This window comes from Eurosta solidaginis, chromosome 5 (genome assembly GCF_040869045.1).
Source record: "Eurosta solidaginis isolate ZX-2024a chromosome 5, ASM4086904v1, whole genome shotgun sequence".
Lineage (NCBI taxonomy): Eukaryota > Metazoa > Arthropoda > Insecta > Diptera > Tephritidae > Eurosta > Eurosta solidaginis.
The window spans coordinates 69,830,334-69,854,886 of NC_090323.1; the positions used below are offsets into that span (position 1 = coordinate 69,830,334).

A 24,553-nucleotide genomic window follows, 5' to 3' on the forward strand; every position below is an offset into this window, starting at 1 on the left:
AATACACATAAAACAGCACTTGCGGCCCACTGTGCGGAGAGCGGACATAAACCAGACTTTGACGCTGTGAGCATACAACAGCAAGAACAGCATTACATCAAACGCTTTACTTTGGAGATGCTCCACATAATAGACACGGACGAGAACAAAAGATTGAACTACAAGAAAGACTGTGAAATGTGTGCACACATCTACCGCCACTTACTTGACTCGCAAAAATCAGTTCAACAACTGCATCTCGAACTGATTAGACGCTGCCCACCTAACATCTGAACTCATGTATGTATGTTTGCAGTAATGCTAATATGTTTATACATACATATATATATACATTTGCCTGTGATAAATTGTCTAAAATAAAGTGTTTATTTATTTATTATTGTAGTCCCCGATGACGATCTCCGTTGGAGATCCAAATATATTGGAACAAAAACAACAAGAACTTGTTTAATTTATTGACCTAGAGCCAGTTTGAAGAAATAATTGTTAAATTTAAAAGTCGCCAAAAATCAAAATTTTGTAAATCAAATAATCAAAAAATTGAGTAATTACATCAATACCAACATAAACTTTTAACGCAATTAACACAAAATTCAAATAAAAAAAAAATTTTTTCGTTTCACTGGAGGGTGAGTAAATGTACTTAAAACAAACATACTGTATTTTTGTAAATTATTTTTATTTTACTTTACTTTTAATGTTCTTTCAAAATGAAAATTTTTAAGTTAGTTATTTTAGAATTTTTAAAATGTGAAAATAAATAATTTCTGAGAAATTGGTTGTCAACAAATAAAATAATAATATTTTAAAGAAATAGTTTTTGTCTAAACTATAATTACAAACGGGAATCTTGATACAAACTGCGTATAAGGTTTCAATGACCTGTTCAATTTAACAAAATTATTTTTTGAACTTCGATTTATAAGTTTTTCATTTATTCACTATTACGTTTTGTATTGCTGCCGTTCATATATATGCATGCTTTTACCATTTAGACAAGCCATGGTACGCCAACCCGACGAAAGAAGCAGACAAGATTTTTACCTTCGCCGATGCTCCGCACCTTTTAAAGCTTATCAGAAATCATTACTTGGATACGGGTTTGATGTGCTGGGGGGAAACTGCTGACTACGAGGACCATTTGTGATACCTTAAAATGCACGTCGACGTCGGATGTATCGATTACTTATAAGTTGTCTGAAGACCACCTTTCTGTTAAAGGAATCGGTATGTTAATACTATTAAGGATTTTCGTTTGTTCACAAGGGAAATCCAATTTACAGGACGACAAAAGGTTAAACCAGCAGCGCAGTTGTTCTCCAACACAACGGCAAATGCCATTAGACATTGTTTACATTGCTAGGGTTCGATGTTTACAAACCAAAGAAGACAGCAGACTTTATTCAGTTCGTTAACGATTGTTTGATGTTATGAACTCGAACATGAAAACATATGGTTACCCTGGAAAGGTCAGATCAGATACAACATGTACAACCCTTTCTTGACCTTTTAATAAAATATCTTTTTGAAACTAATACATTTTTAAAGGAGCCGTTTGGAAGATCTCTTTCAAACAAGCTTGATGTGCTAGAGAGAATGAACGAGCTGATGATCTAGCCGATTGTTCCAAGATTTAAAATTAAAAATAAACACTATGTCGTAGAGCTGTTCCAAAATGGCATAATCATGTCTAATCGGGCTTTAGTCATGCTATACTAGTATTTAAATACTAACTCGGATGTGGAATACATTTTAATACATAGGCTAAACCAGTACGTTCTGCAAAATTTATTTTCTGCTATCCGCAGCAAATGAGGTCTTAACGATCACCCTACTCCGAAGGATTTCAGATACAGACTCCGGAAGTACATTTTGGGTATGATGCTAATTGCTATTGTATGTCTTACCAACTATGTATCTTCAAATTTTATGTTTGATCTACATATAGCACGAAACACTGAACACCTGCAAGGTACCGGTAATGTGGGCCAGAGGCCCTATTCAGTAACTATGAGTTTTGAAATGTACATTTTTCTTTCATACAAATTATATGAAGAAAAAGTGTACATTTTAAAACTCACAATTACTAAATAGGGCCCCAGGATACCATTAATTGGGTGCATCCTTTGGATTCCACTCAACCTCACTCCCAAAGCTTGTGTGCAAGTGACTTCATTTGGTCAAGCAATGCTTTCGACGAGAACCTTGATGAAGAGATGCAGCCGGAACTTCTCGAAGCACTCAATCCACCACAAGAAGACCCTTGCATGGGTCTAGCATCACTCTTAGAAATGATGTATTGGAATATATCGGTGGCTACATTATAAGAAAGCTTGGCCTTGAATATGAAAAAAGGACGTCAATTTCAAGTGGATGGACCAGCTCGTTGTCTAAGGGCAGTTTAATTATACCATCTGCCCAATTTTTAGATGGCATCAAAAGACTTGAGGACATATTTTTTCAAATAAACGGTATGGATATACTCCATTGCAAAAACATAAAGGAGCGTTTAATTCAAAGAAGGACCGGCGTTGGATTCATTTCCGCATTCGGAACGTAAATAAACGACTGAAGATTTGTAAGGCCAAACAGAGACTAATGGGTTTCAGAAAGTATATTCTATATATGGGGTATTCCATCCCATTTCGACCAATTTTGAACCCGACCCCTTTAGAATTGGCTGAAAGTTTTTCTTCTTTTTCTAGCTTACGCAAGACGTTTTTCAGAAGTTTTTCAAATTTTTTCATCCAACTCAAAAAAAGTTATGAATTTCTAAAAAAACACCGTTTTTGTTTTCAAAATGCTATAACTTTTTCAAAAATTGACCGTTTGGGATCTTTTTTTTTTTTTAAATTTGTTTTTAAATGTACTTTTCGGAAAAAATTCAAAACAATTTTTAAAGTTTTTTTTTGTGATTTTTCAGTTTTTTGAGATTTTTCGAATTTCGCGCTTTTTTTCTCATAAAAAACTTCAATCAATTCTTTAATCATCCCCATTAATCGCGGAGTGGGCCGAGAATTTAATTGAAAAAAAACTTTACATTTTTTTTTTGTATTTTTTCCGAAAAGTACATTTAAAAACATATTTAAAAAAAAAAAAATTATCCCAAACGGTAAATTTTTGAAAAAGTTATAGCATTTTGAAAAAAACACCGTTTTCCAAATCAAAATCAGCCCAATTCTAAACGAAAATTCCGTGCGAGTTTTTTCCCTTCTTCCATTCCTCGTATTCTAAATAAAAATTCCTTGTGAGTTTTTTCACTTCTCCCTTTCCTCCTATTCTGAACAATGTTCGAAAAAGCGGAAACCGGTTATGGGAGAAAAGTAGGTATTATGAATGTGAGGGGGAGGGTTACCGGAAACCGGTTATGGGAGAAAAGTAGGTATTATGAATGTGAGGGAGAGGGAGATTTCTCTGCCATTTCATAGGAGTTTTTTCACTAGTTAAATTAAAGGGAATGCATCAAAATAGTTAAAGGAAATTGGTTATTTTAAGAAAGAACACTTATTTGTACAAATTTGTGCTAAAATATGTATTAACATTCTACCACAATATTCTCACTTTTAACACAACAACAACAACCACAATATTCTTTATTTTAAGTCGAAAAATATATCACAAGCAATGGAAGAGCTCTTCGCATATTTGATGCAGCCATCCAGAAATTGTGCAAGGATTTTTTAAGAAGGCTCAAATAGATTTTGGCATATGGCGAAAGGCGAACTCAACTCGACTTGGCCGCCAGAAAATTGCTTTGCAGAATGAATGCAGGCAACTCCGGCGGATTTGTGTTATCCCGCCGGTCTTCTTCTTGTGCTCCTCTGTTAATGTTGCTGTGGCACCAATTCATTACTCATTTCAGTGAATACCACATGAAATGCAATAATGTGCATTGTTTATACCTTATTTCTTAATTTCAAACAAATTGGCAACAAGAATTAAACTTTACAATGTTTTAAACAAAATAAGAAATGAGCAACGCAATTTCAATTGACAAAACAGCTGACTTCGAAATTCCTATTCCCCAATTATTCTTCTCCCTAGGAGAAAAGAACTGGAGGAATTTTTCCGCGGGAATAAAAAAATCCGCGAGAACAAGATTCCGCGAGAATATTTAGAATTGGTCTGAATAAGTTTTAAATATTTTGAAAAAAACGGTGTTTTTCAAAATGCTATAACTTTTTCAAAAATTGACCGTTTGGGATCATTTTTTTTTTTAAATACATATGTTTTTAAATATACTTTTCGGAAAAAATACAAAAACAATTTTAAAGTTTTTTTTTCAATTAAATAAAAAAAAAAATTTTCGGCCCACTCCGGGATTAGTGGGGCTGATTGCAGAATTGATTGAAGTTTTTTATGAGAAAACAATTAAGGAAGGTTAAGTTCGGGTGTAACCGAACATTACATACTCAGTTGAGAGCTATGGTGACAACATAAGGGAAAATAACCATGTAGGAAAATGAACCGAGGAAAACCCTGGAATGTGTTTGTATGACATGCGTATCAAATGAAAGGCATTAAAGGTATTTTATGAGGGAGTGGGCCATAGTTCTACAGGTAGACGCCATTTAGGGATATAGCCATAAAGGTGGATCAGGGTTGACTCTAGAATGCGTTTGTACGATATGGGTATCAAATGAAAGATGTTAATGAGTATTTTAAAACGGAGTAATCCTTGGTTCCATAGGTGGACGCCGTTTCGAGATATCGCCATAAAGGCGGGCCAGGGGTGACCCTAGAATTTGTTTGTACAATATGGGCATCAAACGAATGGTGTTAATGATTATCTTAAAAGGGAGTGGGCCTTAGTTCTATAGGTGGATGCCGTTTCGAAATATCGCCATAAAGGGGGATCAGTAGTGGAATTCACTAACTTTTTTAACGATATTTGCCATCGCTTTATTTGCGAATCGATAACTATAACGATTTCGTTATTCAGTAACTATTTTGTATCGATATTCGTTAATAGACAATCAGCTGTGTTGTTAAATAAACGGCAAGGGAATTGGCTGCGTTAAAAATCACGAAATTCACATTTCTGACAATTTTAGTTAAAAAAGAAAATCGGAGCTTTAATTAAATACCTTCAAACACGAAAAGCTGCTTTATTTATAAATCAAATGGCATTTGAGTACTTGGCGTACGTTTTATCACAAGATGAAGAGTTACTGAGGCCATCGCCAGTGGACAGACGCCTTCTTAGGGAAGTAGATAACCCATTCCACCTGAATGCAACGGAGTTTCGAAAGCTGTACCGACTAACCCCAGACTTGGCTCATGATATTATTTCTCAACTTGATGGTCTATTAAGAGGTACAAGAATAACTGCGATATCAACAGAGAAACAGGTAAATCATGGAATTTCATATAATTTTCAATTGAACACTATTATAAAAATTTCAGGTTATAACTGCTTTACGCTTCTTCGCAACTGGTTGTTATCAACGGCCCGTTGGAGAACAATGGGGCATATCAATGAGCCAGTCGTCTGTAAGCCGCTGTATACATCGCGTAACAAATGCTATCAACCATTCTTTGTTTTTCGATAAAGTAAAGTTTCCAATGACTCAAATAGAGCGGCAAGCTGCGAAAGAAGTTTTTTCTGCGTCACCTGCACCATTTGTGGGAGGTACTATTGGGGCTATTGATTGCACTCATGTGTCCATCATGAGCCCCAGAAATCATGAAGAGGCATATGTAAATCACCATGGATACCATTCAATAAATGTACAAATGGTAAAAGCAATAATTCAAAGAAATGTATTGTACTTTTTTGATTATAATATATTTTTATATACAGATTTGTGACCCCAACCTAAAGATATTGAATGTCAATGCTAAATTCCCAGGAGCAAGGCACGATGCATTTATCTGGAGCTCCTCTGCAGTACGGAGAGTGAAGCAGAGAAATTTTGAAAATGGTAGCCGCAACATGTTTTTGATAGGTAAGTGTGTTTAATGAACTGAAATTTCCCAGAAAATAAATTCGCATGCAAAACTACTTGCAGGTGACTCTGGATACCCTTTAGAGCCCTGGCTGATGACTCCTTTACCTAACCAACCAGAGGGGAGCCCAAAATTTCGGTACAATGAGGTATTGTGTAAAGCTCGAAACCCAGTCGAGAGACTTTTTGGTGTTCTCAAAGGAACATGGCGATGCCTATCACAGCAAAGGACTCTTTTGTATCATCCAGGATTTACTGGTAGAATAGTTAACGCATGCGCAGTGTTGCATAACTGCCCATACACGAGCCTGACACTGAATACTTAGATCAAAGCCCAAGTGATATGTTAATCAAGGCGCACCCTCTTCAATAGCGAAACGTGTTCAAGACCGACTTATTGCTAATTACTATACTTAAGTACAGACTTAACAAACTTATAAATAAAAAAATCTACAGGAATGTAAAGCAAACATTTTGGCATTTTATTTTATATTTGGTCTACTTTGGTAGCGAAAACTTCCATCATACCGAACAGTCAAACTTAACAATATCATTTCAATAGAAACGAACTTCGTGTCCTTTAAAATTAAAATAAATACTTATGACGTTTTAACACAGCTCAGTTTTATACATAATACATTTATTTGAATGTAAAAAATTCATTCATTCGTTTACATAGATCGATTTCTTTTGGAAATTATTTTAAAAAATCGCTACTTTGGTAGTAAAAACTTCGATTCGGTATCGTCAAACTTAACAATATCATTTCAATAGAAACGAAACGAAATTCGTGTTCTTTAAAATTAAAATAAATACTTATGAGGTTTTAACACAGCTCAATTTTATACATAATACATTTATTTGAATGTAAAAAATTCATTCATTCGTTTACATAGATCGATTTCTTTTGGAAATTATTTTAAAAAATTAAGTGTCACTTAAGTGCAAAGACGAAATCAAATTATAAATAAAATTTGAATGAAAAAAACCCGTTTTAAATACGTATGTTTTTATGAGTGGTATAAATAAACGCAGGTTTGCATGAAACCAAAAATCTACATAATTAATTGCAAAACTGTATGTCGGGATACATATATGTTATGTAATGCTAATAGAAAATGCTCGCAATTAGTTTTGAATTCGAAATCAAAACAGCCTGCAAAATTTGTTTGATTGTAGCAGAAAAAGTGCGGCAGGAAAAAATTTAAATTTAGGTATATTCCATTATTGAATACAAAAACATTTAAAGAACAATATATCAGCACTCTGATGTTTGTGAGTTTGCCTAGCCTGTAGCAGCAATATAGGAGTATTACATAAATGTAATTTAACTTTCAGAAAACATACACAATGATATTAAAAAAAAGGCACTTCATGTTACTTACATACATATAAACCTACCGTTGCCATAAATATACCTATCAAAAGTTAGATCATTTTTTGAAGTAAACCTACATCTAACATATAAATATAGGAACTCTGTATTCAAAATAAAAAAATAAAATATCTTCAAAGGCACTTTATCTTCAGAGGCTATAATTCTTAAAGTCGATATATTGCATTGGTTAAATTATTGAAAGCGTCCGCACATGCCTTTAAGCCATTACCCATTGTGGCCATACTCTCCGCCATCAACTTCGTCGCCTGTACAGTATCCACACTACAGTCTGCTAGCAGCTGTTAAAAAGAGAATTCTGTGTGAAAACGGTATCAGGCCTAAATATGTATATAATAATAATAATACTTTTAAAGCATCGGCTTGTTTGCTGGATGATTCCACGGCGGCAACACTTGACTCAGCTAACATCTGGTTGAAAAAAAATTGTTACAATAATATAAAAAATACATATTTATAATGTTTAGATGCAAAATTAAACAAATTACTTTTAGGGCTGATGCCTGAGTTTGAGCAACTTCTAAAAACGTTTTTTGTATCTCGCTGGCACTTCCTACGCGCCTCCGGGTGGCACCACTTCGAGTCGTTCTCGTTGCTGGAGTAATCGGCGTTCTTCTTGACGGAGCAACTGGCGTAGATGACCTTATATTTGCGCTTGCTTCATGAATTTCAAATGGCAGCTCATCATTCGAAACGAATTGCAGTTCATCATGCAAAACCGATGGCAATTCGTCAGGTGACATCGAGTTTATTTCCACAATGATGCTTTCCTCATTTTCCTCACGCAGTTGCAGTTGCTAACAAGAAAAACAATTGTTATCTTTCAAGCTATTATTAAATAATAAATGATTTGTTCATTACCTCCATCTGTGGCACCGTTTCATCGCAGGCATCATCACCTTGCTGGTAATCCTTGCCAGTAAGGGCAATTACACGCCTCTCTAGTTCAGTGGGCCGCTGTTCATATATAGGATTGTTACCTGTGTTTGCCTGCTTCCTATTCCTGTCACGAACTTTTAGACTTGTACGGCTTTTTAGATCTCTCCATACCTTTTTTAAAACAAAATTAGTTTAGATATACCCTTAAAGAACAAGAAAATAATAATGGTCGCTTACCGTACGCCACTGCTCAACAGTTTTTACAGCACCACTGAGGCTATTCAGCATTGTCGCCATTTCAGTCCATTTTTTATCACATTCTGCTTTTCCATGCCGCTTTAGAAATCTGGAACCCGCTAATCCCGGAGTTTCCATTAAAAAGTCCACCATTCGACTTAACTGCTCGGCTGTGGTACGGCTTCTCCGTTGATTGGTATTAATTGATGACGCCATTCTATTTTAATATGAGAAATTTGTTATGTCGAGAAATATGAAATTAATTCCGCATTTACTTACCTTTTTTTGATAACGCAAACTGTATCTCAAAACTTGCACAATAATAACTTTTAAAAGCAGTTAGTATATGGAATTTGTTTATTTTTGGCATTCCTTTTGTGCTTTTCGCATTTTTTAGGTTTCGTTAAGCTGTGCTGCCACCTTTCTACTATTTTAAATGTCATTTATTGCGAGTCGTTAAAACTAAGTTAGTGAATAGTACAACCGATAAGGCAAGCGACAAAATCGTTAATTAAAATCTCGACAAATCGCATCGTTATAAGTTAGTGAATTCCACTACAGATCTAAACCGCGAAGGTAAAATCGATTATAAAAGCGTGCATTAGCTGGCATATGCCGATAATATTGCGCCTTCAGTAGTGGAATTCACTAACTTTTTTAACGACATTTGCCATCGCTTTATTTGCGAATCGATAACTATAACGATTTCGTTATTCAGTAACTATTTTGTATCGATATTCGTTTATCGACGATCAGCTGTGTTGTTAAATAAACGGCAAGTAAATGGGCTGCGTTAAAAATCACGAAATTAACATTTCTGGAAATTTTAGTTAAAAAAGGAAATCGGAACTTTTATTAAATACTTTCAAACACGAAAAGTTGCTTTATTTATAAATCAAAAGCCATTTGTGTACTTGGCGTACGTTTTATCACAGTATGAAGAATTACTAAGCCCATCGCCCGTGGACAGACACCTTCTTAGAGAAGTAGATAACCCATACCACTTGCATCCAACGGAGTTTCGAAAGCTGCACCGACTAACCCCAGACTTGGCTCATGATATTATTGCTCAACTTTATGAAGGGGTACAAGAATAATTGCGATATCCACAGAGAAAAAAAGAAATTAATACCGCATTTACTTATCTTTTGTTAAAATATGTAAAAATTTGCACAATAATGGCTTTTGAAAGCAGTTAGTATACGGAATTTATTTATTTTTGGCACCCCTTTTGTTATTTTCACATTTTTTAGGTTTCGTTAAGCTGTGCTGCCACCTTTCTACTATTAAAACGAAATTTAAATGCCATTTATTTCGAGTCGTTAAAAATAAGTTAGTGAATAGTACAATCGATAAGGCAAGCGACAAAATCGTTAATTAAAATCTCGACAAATCGCATCGTTATAAGTTAGTGAATTCCACTACAGGGGTGACTCTAGAATGTGTTTGTACGATATGGGTATCAAATTAAAGGTATTAATGAGGGTTTTAAAAGGGAGCGGTGGTTGTTGTATAGGTGGTCGCCTTTTCGAAATATCGCCATAAAGGTGGACCAGGGGTGAGTCTAAAATGCATTTGTACGATATGGGTATCAAATGAAAGGTGTTAATGGATATTTTAAAAGGGAGTAATCCTTAGTTCCATAGGTGGACGCCGTTTCGAGATATCGCCATAAAGGTGGACCAGGGGTGACCCTAGAATTAGTTTGTACAATATGGGTATCAAAGGAAAGGTGTTAATGAGTATTTTAAAAGGGAGTGGGCCTTAGTTCTATAGGTGGACGCCATTTCGGGATATCGCCATAAAGGTGGAGCAGGGGTGACCCTAGAATTTGTTTGTACAATATGGGTATCAAAAGAAAGGTGTTAATGAGTATTTTAAAATGGAGTAATCCTTAGTTCCATAGGTGGACGCCGTTTCGAGATATCGCCATAAAGGTGGAGCAGGGGTGACCCTAGAATTTGTTTGTACAATATGGGTATCAAAAGAAAGGTGTTAATGAGTTTTTTAAAAGGGAGTAATCCTTAGTTCCATAGGTGGACGCCATTTCGGGATATCGCCATAAAGGTGGGCCAGGGGTGACTCTAGAATTCGTTTGTGCAATATGGGTATCAAGCAAAAGGAGTTAATGAGTATTTTAAAACGGAGTGGGCCTTAGTTCTATAGGTGGACGCCTTTTCGAGGTATCGCAATAAAGGTGGACCACGGGCGACTTTAGAATATGTTTGTACGTTATGGGTATCAAATGAAAGGTGTTAATGAGTATTTTAAAAGGGCGTGGGGCTTAGTTCTATAGGTGGACGCCTTTTCGAGATATCGCCATAAAGGTGGACCAGGGGCGACTTTAGAATATGTTTGTACGTTATGGGTATCAAATGAAAGGTGTTAATGAGTATTTTAAAAGGGCGTGGGGCTTAGTTCTATAGGTGGACGCCTTTTCGAGATATCGCCATAAAGGTGGACCAGGGGTGACTCTAGAATGAGTTTGTACGATATGGGTATCAAACTAAAGGTATTAATGAGAGTTTTAAAAGGGAGTCGTGGTAGTTGTATATGTGAAGGCGTTTTCCAGATATCGACCAAAATGTGGACCAGGGTGACCCAGAACATTATCTGTTGGATACCGCTAATTTATTTATATATGTTATACCTGCCAAGATTGTAAGGGTTTTTTATTTCGCCCTGCAGAACTTTTTCATTTTATTTATGGTAGGTGTCACAACCATTTTATAAAGTTTTTTCTAAAGTTATATTTCGCGTCAATAAAACAATCCAATTACCTTACCATGTTTCATCCCTTTTTTCGTATTTGGTATAGAATTATGGCATTTTTTTCATTTTTCGTAATTTTCGATATCAAAAAAGTGGGCGTAGTCATAGTCGGATTTCGTTCATTTTTCATACCAAGATAAAGTGAGTTCAAGTAAGCACGTGAACTAAGTTCATTAAAGATATGTCGATTTTTGCTGAAGTTATCGTGTTAACGGCCATGCGGAAGGACAGACGGACGACTGTGTATAAAAACTGGGCGTGGCATCAACCGATTCCGCCCCTTTTCACAGAAAACAGTTAACGTCATAAAATCTATGCCCCTACCAAATTTCAAAAGGATTGGTTAATTTTTGTTCGACTTATGGCGTTAAAAGTATCCTAGACAAATTAAATGAAAAAGGGCGGAGCCACGCCCATTTTGAAATTTTCTTTTATTTTTGTATTTTGTTGCACCACATCATTACTGGAGTTGAATGTTGACATAATTTACTTATATACTGTAAAGATATTAAATTTTTTGTTAAAATTTTACTTAAAAAAAAATTTTTTTTTAAAAGTGGGCGTGATCCTTCTCCGATTTTGCTAATTTTTATTAAGCGTACATATAGTAATAGGAGTAACGTTCCTGCCAAATTTCATTATTATATCTTCAACGACTGCCCAATTAGAGCTTGCAAAATTTTAAATTACCTTCTTTTAAAAGTGGGCGGTGCCACGCCCATTGTCCAAAATTTTACTAATTTTCTATTTTGCGTCATAAGTTCAACTCATCTACCAAGTTTCGTCGCTTTATCTGTCTTTTGTAATGAATTATCGCACTTTTTCGGTTTTTCGAAATTTTCGATATCGAAAAAGTGGGCGTGGTTATAGTCCGATTTCTTTCATTTTAAATAGCGATCTGAGATGACTGCTCAGGAACCTACATACCAAATTTCATCAAGATACCTCAAAATTTACTCAAGTTATCGTGTTAACGGACGGACGGACGGACATGGCTCAATCAAATTTTTTTTCGATCCTGATTATTTTGATATATGGAAGTCTATATCTATCTCGATTCCTTTATATATGTACAACCAACCGTTATCCAATCAAACTTAATATACTCTGTGAGCTCTGCTCAACTGAGTATAAAAAAGGGCGAAATTCGAAAAATCTTGAAAAACTGAAAAATTACAAAAAAAAACTTTAAAAATTTTTTTGAGTTTTTGCCTAAAAGTACATTTAAAAACATATTGAAAAAAAAGATCCCAAACGGTCAATTTTTGAAAAAGTTATAGCATTTTGAAAACAAAAACGGTGTTTTTTTTAAATTCATAACTTTTTTTGAGTTGGATGAAAAAATTTGAAAAACTTCTGAAAAACGTCTTTCGTAAGCTAGAAAAAGAAGAAAACCTTTCAGCCAATTCTAAAGGGGTTGGGTTCAAAATTGGTCGAAATGGGATGGAATACCCTATATACAAATATATAAATACATATCTATCTTTGGTCACAACCAGCTACGTAAGCGGCATCTTCGTTTTGGGCAAGATTAAGCGTGGAATTGGTATTAAATTACGTGGATAAGATCGCGGTCAGTTAAAATTGAAATGAATTTGTTTATGGATGAAAACAACAGTTTAATTTATATATGATCTTGAATTGATATCTAAGAAATTCGTAAATAATGGTTAAGACTTACACTTTAGAATTTGTATAAATATAAAATTTAGTATGCACAAGTTCATCTTCGTCTCTCAAGAATAACGTTCCTGATATTCATTCATGAAGATTGATTAATTAAGTAGTAAACTGGGCGACATCTGCGAGGGTCAATAACATCTCGTGTAAACGTGCACAGTTGAAATCATTTATTGGTAGCGAGTCGAACAAAATTTCTGAATAAATTAAGCCAAGTATAAATTCCTGAAAACTTCCTTATCAAATACTTTCATCATCTTCTTGTAAACTTAACATCTTCTTCACCAAGCTTACGTATTAAAACATTCATTTACTTTTGTTTGTTGGAATGCATTTATTTTCTCTGTTGCAAGAATATGAAAAAAATTGGAAAATGTGAATATATCTAAGCTTTATTTATGTTAATAAATAAACCAACGTGTATATATATATATATATATATATATATATATATATATATATATATATATATATATATATATATGTACATTAGTAAAAGAAAGTACTGGGCTGGATTCAGTAACTGAGAGCTTTTAAATACAATTTACATAAAAGTGCATACAATTTACGCAAAATGTAAATTTCAGAACTCCCACTTACAATATCCATCCCCAGACTGAAACTTTATTTGCCTTTCCCATAAAGGGTAATTCTATACGACAGCATGATACCCTTAATACACATCCAAAAATATCGGGAGGGGTTTTGAAGGACGCGTTTTGGAGTCAGATTCCCGAACACGTAAATAAAATATTGTACGTCTGTGATATGTATTAAGAGTGTCATGCTGTCGTGAAACAATCGCCATAGTCAGTGACAGTCAGGCTGCACTCAAGGTAATCTCGGCATTCGAAATAAAGTCCTGGAATGTGACGCAATCTCAAGACGCAGGAAAAAGTTTATGTGCTTACCATGGTCAGAGCATTCCCTCATTCAATCCCTTAAGCCAAGAGAACTGCTAGGGTTCATCGAGGAAGTCGGCTAGGATGAGCTGCTGTGAAGGAGATGAGGGGATAATAGACCAACGGTCGCAGTGCAATCCTCAATAAATTATCTACATACATATCTTTCATGATGTCGATAGAATTACCCAATAAAGATATCCTCTAGGTGAATAAACATTTATAGAATAGAATAGAATGGCAGTAATTTATTTCGCATAACTTGAAAATCGCACACAAACTGTTTAATATATATGTATGTATAATAATGTTTGCATATTTTTCACCACGATCTTCGCCGCATTAATTTTCTACGCGCAGTTTTTTCACATCACTATTTTCATCAACCGATTTAGCATTGGATAGTATAGCGTGTGTCATTGCTGATTCTCCAAATATAAATCTATCCGCTTTCGATAAAGGTGTTTGAATGTCAACATCGAATACTTACGTGAACATTCAAATCTTCAAAAGCCCTGCTTTGATGCAAAGGGTTTCAAAACTACAACAAACGGCTTCACCAGCTTTTGTACTTGCTGATAAAAGCTGTAATAATTTCTCGAAGTGTTGAAACAAAGTACTTGACGGCCACCCATAACGCAAGAAAATCGACTGTATACGTTTGATCATAAAGACTAAATGGGCGTGGGCCATTAACTAGACAAACCCTATCTACCAAATTGAATACTGGATTAACTGTGTTTTCGTTAAACTCTAATGGTGTCATTGGCCCAATCGATTGATAAGCTTTTTTTTATCATAATACTCACTGGTAGAACGGTCAGATAGAATACTCAAACAGATGCCAACTATCTTATAAATATTTCCCATCATTTCCTCAATCTTATGTGAAACCTCATCCTCGGTGCGCGATTTTTCTCGCAACGCTTAAAAGTATTCACGAAGCTTGCTTTTTAATATGGCATTCATGAGCATGCTCCCTTCAAAACTATAGTCTCTGGAAAGCATTTCTTTAGCCTTAAACCAAGTTTGGTTCTTAAATTAACTTATACATTCCATTGGCCGCCATCGGACAAATAAAATAAAAATGAAACTAAACGTCCATCTACCGCCTTACCACGCCTTTGGTGGTAATTTTGTATCCCAAACCGATTGTGGGTGCACTCAGGGTTTTTATACTCAGTTGAGCAGAGCTCACAGAGTATATTAACTTTGATTGGATAACGGTTGGTTGTACAGGTTTAAAGGAATCGAGATAGATATAGACTTCCATATATCAAAATCATCAGTATCGAAAAAAAATTCGATTGAGCCATGTCCGTCCGTCCGTCCGTCCGTTAACACGATAACTTGAGTAAATTTTGAAGTATCTTGATGAAATTTGGTATGTAGGTTCCTGGGCACTCATCTCAGATCGCTATTTAAAATAAACGATATCGGACTATAACCACGCCCACTTTTTCGATATCGAAAATTTCGAAAAAGCGAAAAAGTGCGATAATTCATTACCAACTGCGGATAAAGCGATGAAACTTTGTAGGTGAGTTGAACTTTGACGCAGAATAGAAAATTAGTAAAATTTTGGACAATGGGCGTGGCACCGCCCACTTTTAAAAGAATGTAATTTAGAAATTTTGCAAGCTGTAATTTGGCAGTCGTTGAAGATATCATGATGAAATTTGGAAGGAACGTTACTCTTATTACTATATGTATGCATAATAAAAATTAGCAAAATCGGAGAACGACCACGCCCACTTTTTAAAAAATAATTTTTTTTTAAGTCAAATTTTAAAAGAAAAGTTAATATCTTTACAGTATATAAGTAAATTATGTCAACATTCAACCCCAGTAATGATATGGTGCAATAAAATACAAAAATAAAAGAAAATTTCAAAATGGGCGTAGCTCCGCCCTTTTTAATTTAATTTGTCTAGGATACTTTTAATGCCATAAGTCGAACAAAAATTTACCAATCCTTGTGAAATTTGGTAGAGGCTTAGATTCTAGGACAATAACTGTTTTCTGTGAAAAAGGGCGAAATCGGTTGAAGCAACGCCCAGTTTTTATACACAGTCGAACGTCTGTCCTTCCGCTCGGCCTTTAACACGATACTAAACTCAGGGCCCGAATCGCCACATACGTGATCGTATAACTCGTCACGTAAAAACCTGTTTTTCGGATTATGACATACGTGATCGTACGATCCGTCACGTAAAATGTCACTTTTTTGGATTACTACATACGTGAACGTACTTTGTGGATCGTAAATCGGTATCGCGACAACCGTGAACGAGAGACAATTGCACTCGATCGTTCGTATTGTTATTCGATTACAAACCGGCAACCGAAAGCGAGTACAAATATATAAATATACAAAAATTTAATACAAATATAAGAGAAAATGTAAGTTATTTCTCAAAATATGTGTTCATATTATTGTTGGACTATATTTTATTATTTAAGGACGAATTTTAACAAGCTAAACCCAAACCAAAAGGAGTGCATGGCGCCGTTTATGGCGGAACACCCGAACTTGACGAAAAACAAATTTCCCAATTCCGCACAAGGTAGAGCAACGTCCAGCAGACTGTGGGAGGAGCTTTCTAAGCGTTTAAATGCTGACGGGCCACCAGTCAAAGACGCTAAAATGTGGAGGAAGGTATATATATATTGTCACGGATATTAGCATCACTAAGTTATCCCATCACTAAGGCGATGCTAAGGCCATGTCAAGCAGTATTTACGTTAATAATCAAATCAAGTATACACATATATAAAGCAGCCCAGAGAGATGTCACACAAAGATGCATTTACTTATATGCCTATGTGCGCGCGAGAGACTGTAAACTACAAACATTCACATCAATAATTCAATCTTTATGTATCTACATAAACGAATAAATAATTGCGTCTACACATATGTACCATGTACGAATACGAGCAGCGGAGAGTCGATGCGCAAACACATGCATATATCTGAGAAGTTTGAGAGCTAATGGACTAGTAGATTCTGGAAGCGCCTAAAAGATGTATAAAATTGTGCAAATTTAGTTATAGCTGAGAAGTTTGAGAGCTCATGGACAATGCTAGTACATTATGGAAAAATGCGAACGAGGAAACCAAAGGGTATAAAAGGCAACAGATGTAGAGGCGCTGTAATTCAGTTTGGTTTGAGATTTCGATTAAGCGCTATCTAGCGAGATATAGCAGAATTATTTTGAATAGTAGAGTTTCATTTAAGCTATCAATCAGTTTGGTTATTAAGCTTGCTATTCGTTGCAAAGTATAAGTGTTATTGTGAAGTACTGTAATAAAGGCCATTTTTCAATTATTCAATATTGGAGTTTATTATTCAACAGTTTAGCGATACGAACTTAGCAGAGGGTTGCAAATAAGAGGATTTGCAGCAAGATCGTTACAATTGGTGTCAGAAGAGGAATTGTTGAATAAATTCCAGAGGACAACAAGGACATGGCAAAGTTCAGTGAATTGAAGATCCAGCAACTGAAGAAGGAGTTGGAGAGCCGTGGATTGAATACAAGCGGCGTTAAACTCGAACTTCAGGCACGGCTACGAGAGGCAATGGAAGCAGAAGGAATTGATGTGGACGAGTATGTCTTTTATCCTGATGGGGACCAGACAACGACAAAATTGGTTAGTTTGGTTAGTGTCACCTCTTAATGAAACCTGGGTGCGGTTGGCAAATAAATGCGTTTACCTAATGATCGCAATATTTGGTTCCAATGCGAATATATTGAAATGTTGGTAGATTTTTGGGCTTTGGTGGTAGAAGTGGTAGAAAATGAAAATGGGTCAAAAAGTTGGTAGATCTACCAATAAAGTCGTAAAGTCCGTGCACTGCCGTGCAGGGATATTATATTGAAGTGCGGAAGCTTTAAAATAACAAGTAAGGAAGGCTAAGTTCGGGTGTAACCGAACATTACATACTCAGTTGAGAGCTATGGAGACAAAATAAGGGAAAATCACCATGTAGTAAAATGAACCTAGGGTAACCCTGGAATGTGTTTGTATAACATGTGTGTCAAATGGAAGGTATTAAGCGTATTTTAAGAAGGAGTGGACCATAGTTCTATAGGTGGACGCCAATTAGGGATATCGCCATAAAGGTGGACCAGGGCTGACTCTAAAATTTGTTTGTACGATATGGGTATCAAATGAAAGATGTTAATGAGTATTTTAAAAGGGAGAGGACCTTAGTTCTATGACACCTTTTCGAGATATCGTCATAAACGTGGACCAGGGGTGACTCTAGAATCCGTCTGTACAATATGGGTATCAAACGAAAGGTGTTAATGAGCATTTTAAAAGGGAGTGGGCCTGAGTTCTATGGGTGGACGCCTTTTCGGGATATCGCCATAAAGGTGGACCAGGGGTGACTCTAAAATTTGTTTGTACGATATGGGTATCAAATGAAAGATGTTAATGAGTATTTTAAAAGTGAGTGGGCCTTAGTTCTATAGGTGGACAACTTTTCGGGATATCGCTATAAAGGTGGACCAGGGGTGACTCTAGAATTTGTTTGTACGATATGGGTATCAAATGAAAGGTGTTAATAAGTATTTTAAAAGGGAGTGAGCCTTAGTTATATAGGTGGACGCCTTTTCGAGATATCGCCATAAAGGTGGACCAGGGGTGACTCTAGAATTTGTTTGTACGATATGGGTATCAAATGAAAGGTGTTAATAAGTATTTTAAAAGGGAGTGGGCCTTAGTTCTATAGGTGGACGCCTTTTCGAGATATCGCCATAAAGCTGGGCCAGAGGTGACTCTAGAATTTGTTTGTACGATATGGGTATCAAATGAAAGGTGTTAGTGAGTATTTTAAAGGGGCATGCACCTTAGTTCTATAGGTGGACGCCTTTTCGAGATATCGCCATAAAGGTGGACCAGGGGTGACTCTAGAATTTGTTTGTACGATATGGGTATCAAATGAAAGGTGTTAATGATTATTTTAAAAGGGAGTGGGCCTTAGTTCTATACGTGGTCGCCTTTTCGAGATATCGTCATAAACGTGGACCAGGGGTGACTCTAGAATGCGTATGTACAATATGGGTATCAAACGAAAGGTGTTAATGAATATTTTAAAAGGGAGTAGGCCTTAGTTCTATGGGTGACGCCTTTTCGAGATATCGCCATAAAGGTGGACCAGGGGTGACTCTAGAATTTGTTTGTACGATATGGGTATCAAACGAAAGTTGTTAATGAGTATTTTTAAAGGGAGTGGGCCTTAGTTATATATGTGGACGCCTTTTCGAGATATCGCCATAAGGGTGGACCAGGGGTTACTCTAGAATTTGTTTGTACCATACGGGTATCAAATGAAAGGTGTTAATGAGTATTTTAAAAGGGAGTGGGCTTTAGTTCTATGGGTGGACGCCTTTTCGAGATATCATCATAAATGTGGACCAGGGGTGACTCTATAATGTGTTTGAGGGTTTTAATAGGGAGTGGTGGTAGTTGTATATGTGAAGGCGTTTTCGAGATATCGATCAAAATGTGGACCAGGGTGACCCAGAACAATATCTGTCGAACAGTATTCCTGCAGATTCCAAGGGCTTTTGATTTCGCCCTGTAGAACTTTTTCATTTTCTTCTACTTAATATGTTAGGTGTCACACCTATTTTACAAAGTTTTTTTCTAAAGTTATATTTTGCGTCAATAAACTAATCCAATTACCATGTTTCATCCCTTTTTTCGTATTTGGTATATGATTGTGGAATTTTTTTGCATTTTTCGTAATTTTCGATATCGAAAAGGTGGGCGTGGTCATAGTCGGGTTTCGGCCATTTTTTACACCAATACAAAGTGCGTTCAGATAAGTACGTGAACTGAGTTTAGTAAAGATATATCGATTTTTGCTCAAGTTATCGTGTTAACGGCCGAGGGGACTGTGTATAAAAACTGGGCGTGGCTTCAACCGATTTCGCCCTTTTTCACAGAAAACAGTCAGCGTCCTAGAATCTAAGCCTCTACCAAATTTCACAAGGATTGATAAATTTTTGTTCGAATTATGGCATTAAAAGTATCCTAGACAAATTAAATGAAAAAGGGCGGAGCCACGCACATTTTGAAATTGTCTTTTAGTTTTGTATTTTGTTGCACCATATCATTACTGGAGTTGAATGTTGACATAATTTACTTATATACTGTAAAGATATTGACTTTTCTCTAACTCAGTTCGCGCACTTATCTGAACTCACTTTGTATTGGTGTAAAAAATGGCCGAAATCCGACTATGACCACGCCCAATTTTTCGATATCGAAAATTACGAAAAATGAAAAAATGCCATAATTATATACCAAATACGAAAAAAAGGGATGAAACATGGTAATTGGATTGGTCTATTGACGCAAAATATAACTTTAGAATAAAACTTTGTAAAATGGGTGTGACACCTACCATATTAAGTAGAAGAAAATGAAAAAGTTCTGCAGGGCGAAATCAAAAGCACCTCCACTCTCTTTTAAAACCCTCATTAATACCTTTAATCTGATACCCATATCGTAAAAACACATTACAGAGTCACCCCTGGTCCACCTTTATGGCGATATCTCGAAAAGCGTCCACCTATCGAACTAAGGCCCACTCCGTTTTAAAATATTCATTAGCACTTTTCGTTTGAACACCCATATCGTACAAACAAATTCCAGAGTCACCCCTGGTCCACCTTTATGGCGATATCTCGAAAAAGCATCCACCTATAGAACTAAGGCCCACGCCCTTTTAAAATACTCATTAACACCTTTCATTTGATACCCATATCGTACAAACAAATTCCAGAGTCACCCCTGGTCCACCTTTATGGCGATATCTCGAAAGGGCGTCTACCTATATAACTAAGGCCCAAGCCCTTTTAAAAAAACTCATTACCACCTTTCATTTGATACCCATATTGTACAAACGCATTCTCCCGCAGTCCCTTTTAAAATACCTATCAACACCTTTCGTTTGATATCCATAATGTACAAACGCATTCTAGAGTCAATCCTGGTCCACCTTTATAACGATATCCCGAAAAGGCGTCCACCTATAGAACCAACGCCCACTCCCTTTTAAAATACTCATTAACACCTTTTCTTTGATACCCATATAGTACAAACAAATTTTAGAGTTACCCCTGGTCCACCTTTATGGCGATATCTCGAAAAGGCATCCACCTATAGAACTAAGGCCGAAGCCCTTTTAAAATACTCATTAACGCCTTTCATTTCATACCCATATCGTACAAACAAATTCTAGAGTCACCTTTGGTCCACCTTTATGGCGATATCTCGAAAAGGCGTCCACCTATAGAACTAAGGCCTAAGCCCTTTTAAAAAACTCATTACCACCTTTCATTTGATACCCATATCGTACAAACACATTGTAGAGTCACCCTTGGTCCACCTTTATGGCGATATCTCGAAAAGGCGTCCACCTATCGAACTAAGGCCTACTCCCTTTTAAATACTCATTAACACCTTTCATTTGATACCCATATCGTACAAACACATTCTTGAGTTCCCCTTGGTCCACCTTTATGGCGATATATCGAAAAGGCGTCCACCTATGGAACTAAGGCCCACTCCCTTTTAAATACTCATTAACACCTTTCATTTGATACCCATATCGTACAAACACATTCTAGAGTCACCCTTGGTCCACCTTAATGGCGATATCTCGAAAAGGCGTCCACCTATAGAACTAAGGCCCAAGCCCATTTAAAAAACTCATTACCACCTTTCATTTGATACCCATATCGTACAAACACATTGTAGAGTCACCCTTGGTCCACCTTTATGGCGATATCTCGAAAAAGCATCCACCTATAGAACTAAGACCCACGCCCTTTTAAAATACTCATTAACACCTTTCATTTGATACCCATATCGTACAAACAAATTCCAGAGTCACCCCTGGTCCACCTTTATGGCGATATCTCGAAAGGGCGTCTACCTATATAACTAAGGCCCAAGCCCTTTTAAAAAAACTCATTACCACCTTTCATTTGATACCCATATTGTACAAACGCATTCTCCCGCAGTCCCTTTTAAAATACCTATCAACACCTTTCGTTTGATATCCATATTGTACAAACGCATTCTAGAGTCACCCCTGGTCCACCTTTATGGCGATATCTCGAAAAGGCGTCCACCCATAGAACTAAGGCCCACGCCCTTTTAAAATACTCATTAACACCTTTTCTTTGATACCCATATAGTACAAACAAATTCTAGAGTCACCCCTGGTCCACCTTTATGGCGATATCTCGAAAGGGCGTCTACCTATATAACTAAGGCCCAAGCCCTTTTAAAAAAACTCATTACCACCTTTCATTTGATACCCATATTGTACAAACGCATTCTCCCGCAGTCCCTTTTAAAATACCTATCAACACCTTTCGTTTGATATCCATATTGTACAAACGCATTCTAGAGTCACCCCTGGTCCACCTTTATGGCGATATCTCGAAAAGGCGTCCACCCATAGAACTAAGGCCCACGCCCTTTTAAAATACTCATTAACACCTTTCATTTGATACCCATATCGTACAAACACATTGTAGAGTCACCCTTGGTCCACCTTTATGGCGATATCTCGAAAAGGCGTCCACCTATCGAACTAAGGCCTACTCCCTTTTAAATACTCATTAACACCTCTCATTTGATACCCATATCGTACAAACACATTCTTGAGTTCCCCTTGGTCCACCTTTATGGCGATATATCGAAAAGGCGTCCACCTATGGAACTAAGGCCCACTCCCTTTTAAATACTCATTAACACCTTTCATTTGATACCCATATCGTACAAACACATTCTAGAGTCACCCTTGGTCCACCTTTATGGCGATATCTCGAAAAGGCGTCCACCTATCGGACTAAGGCCCACTCCCTTTTAAAATACCCATTAACAGCTTTCATTTGATACCCATATCGTACAAACAAGTTCTAGAGTCACCCCTGGTCCACCTTTATGGCGCTATCTCGAAAAGGCATCCACCCATAGAACTAAGGCCCACGCCCTTTTAAAATACTCATTAACACCTTTCCTTTGATACCCATATCGTACAAACACATTCTAGAGTCACCTTTAGTCCACCTTTATGGCGATATCTCGAAAAGACGTCCACCTATCGAACTAAGGCCCACTCCCTTTTAAATACTCATTAACACCTTTCATTTGATACCCATATCGTACAAAGACATTCTAGAGTCACCCTTAGTCCACCTTTATGGCGATATCTCGAAAAGGCGTCCACCTATCGAACTAAGGCCCACTCCCTTTTAAAATACTCATTAACACCTTTCATTTTATACGCATATCGTGCAAAATAATTCTAGAGTCACCCCTGGTCCACCTTTAGGGCGATATCTCGAAAAGGCGCCCACCTATAGAACTAAGGCCCATTCCCTTTTAAAATACTCATTAACACCTTTCATCATTTGATACCCATATCGTACAAACAAATTCTAGAGTCACCCCTGGTCCACCTTTATGGCGATATCTGGAAAAAGCATCCACCTATAGAACTAAGGCCCACGCCCTTTTAAAATACTCATTAACACCTTTCATTTGATACCCATGTTGTACAAACGCATTCTAGAGTCACCCCAGGTCCACGTTTATGGCGATATCCAGAAAAGGCGTCCACCCATAGAACTAAGGCCCACTCCCTTTTAAAATACCTATCAACACCTTTCGTTTGATACCCATAATGTACAAACGCATTCTAGAGTCAATCCTGGTCCACCTTTATAACGATATCCCGAAAAGGCGTCCACCTATAGAACTAAGGCCAACTCCCTTTTAGAATACTCATTAACACCTTTTCTTTGATACCCATATAGTACAAACAAATTCTAGAGTTACCCCTGGTCCACCTTTATGGCGATATCTCGAAAAGGCATCCAGCTATAGAACTAAGGCCCACTCCCTTTTAAAATACCTATCAACACCTTTCGTTTGATACCCATATCGTACAAACATATTCTAGAGTCACCCCCGGTCCACCTTTGTGGCGATATCTCGAAAAGGCATCCACCTATAGAACTAAGGCCCACGCCCTTTTAAAATACTCATTAACACCTTTCATTTGATACCCATATCGTACAAACAAATTCTAGAGTCACCCTTGGTCCACCTTTATGGCGATATCTCGAAAAGGCGTCCACCTATAGAACTAAGGCCCAAGCCCTTTTAAAAACCTCATTACCACCTTTCATTTGATACCCATATTGTACAAACGCATTCTAGAGTCACCTCTGGTCCACCTTTATGGCGATATCTCGAAAAGGCGTCCACCCATAGAACTAAGGCCCACGCCCTTTTAAAATACTCATTAACACCTTTCATTAGATACCCATATCGTACAAACAAATTCTAGAGTCACCCTGGTCCACCTTTATGGCGATATCTCGAAAAGGCGTCCACCTATAGAACTAAGGCCCAAGCCATTTTAAAAAACTCATTACCGCCTTTCATTTGATACCCATATTGTACAAACGCATTCTAGAGTCACCCCTGGTCCATCTTTATGGCGATATCTCGAAAAGGCTTCCACCCATAGAACTAAGGCCCACGCCCTTTTAAAATACTCATTAACACCTTTCATTTGATACCCATATCGTACAAACACATTCTAGAGTCACCCCTGGTCCACCTTTATGGCGATATCTCGAAAAGGCATCCACCTATAGAACTAAGGCCAACTCCCTTTTAGAATACTCATTAACACC

At 36.8% G+C, this 24,553-nt stretch overlaps 2 protein-coding genes, 1 long non-coding RNA gene and 1 pseudogene across 7 annotated transcripts in view; 2 read left to right on the plus strand and 2 right to left on the minus strand.

Annotated features, from left to right (window-relative positions):
* LOC137253233 (uncharacterized) overlaps positions 1 to 24,553 on the plus strand; it is a 133,522-nt gene that overhangs the window by 43,973 nt on the left and 64,996 nt on the right. Inside the window, exons 8-10 of one of the 4 annotated variants that reach the window (XR_010953751.1) lie at positions 996 to 1,227; positions 1,284 to 1,876; positions 1,949 to 2,471. The exons of the other annotated variants lie outside the window; for them this stretch is intronic. The gene's annotated coding sequence lies outside the window, so the exon portion shown is untranslated. Of the gene's footprint in view, positions 1 to 995; positions 1,228 to 1,283; positions 1,877 to 1,948; positions 2,472 to 24,553 lie in introns of those variants that run through there. 4 annotated transcript variants of the gene reach the window in all.
* Positions 3,158 to 6,565, plus strand: LOC137253232 (putative nuclease HARBI1). 2 transcript variants are annotated; one of them, XM_067789798.1, is made up of 5 exons: positions 3,158 to 3,327; positions 3,383 to 5,351; positions 5,407 to 5,739; positions 5,804 to 5,948; positions 6,012 to 6,565. In XM_067789798.1, exons 2-5 carry the CDS (start codon positions 5,124 to 5,126, stop codon positions 6,272 to 6,274), a joined length of 969 nt encoding a protein of 322 aa, XP_067645899.1. In that variant the 5' UTR covers positions 3,158 to 3,327; positions 3,383 to 5,123; the 3' UTR covers positions 6,275 to 6,565. The 2 variants fall into 2 exon arrangements, with proteins under 2 accessions (XP_067645899.1, XP_067645898.1); XM_067789797.1 differs by having other exon boundaries at positions 3,158 to 5,351.
* LOC137252322 (uncharacterized) lies at positions 8,279 to 8,887 on the minus strand. The gene is made up of 3 exons (XR_010953513.1): positions 8,740 to 8,887; positions 8,461 to 8,677; positions 8,279 to 8,394 (listed from the first exon to the last, which is right to left on the minus strand). It is a non-coding gene; the product is annotated as an uncharacterized lncRNA (long non-coding RNA).
* Positions 9,062 to 15,952, minus strand: LOC137252743 (bleomycin hydrolase-like; annotated as a pseudogene).

Excerpts from the sequence above, each read along its gene's own strand:
- LOC137253232 (XM_067789797.1), top strand. The coding sequence starts at position 5,124 with ATGGCATTTGAGTACTTGGCGTACGTTTTATCACAAGATGAAGAGTTA. Across the intron at positions 5,740-5,803 it reads ATTCAATAAATGTACAAATG|ATTTGTGACCCCAACCTAAA; the intron begins GTAAAAGCAATA and ends TTTTATATACAG. Across the intron at positions 5,949-6,011 it reads CCGCAACATGTTTTTGATAG|GTGACTCTGGATACCCTTTA; the intron begins GTAAGTGTGTTT and ends AACTACTTGCAG.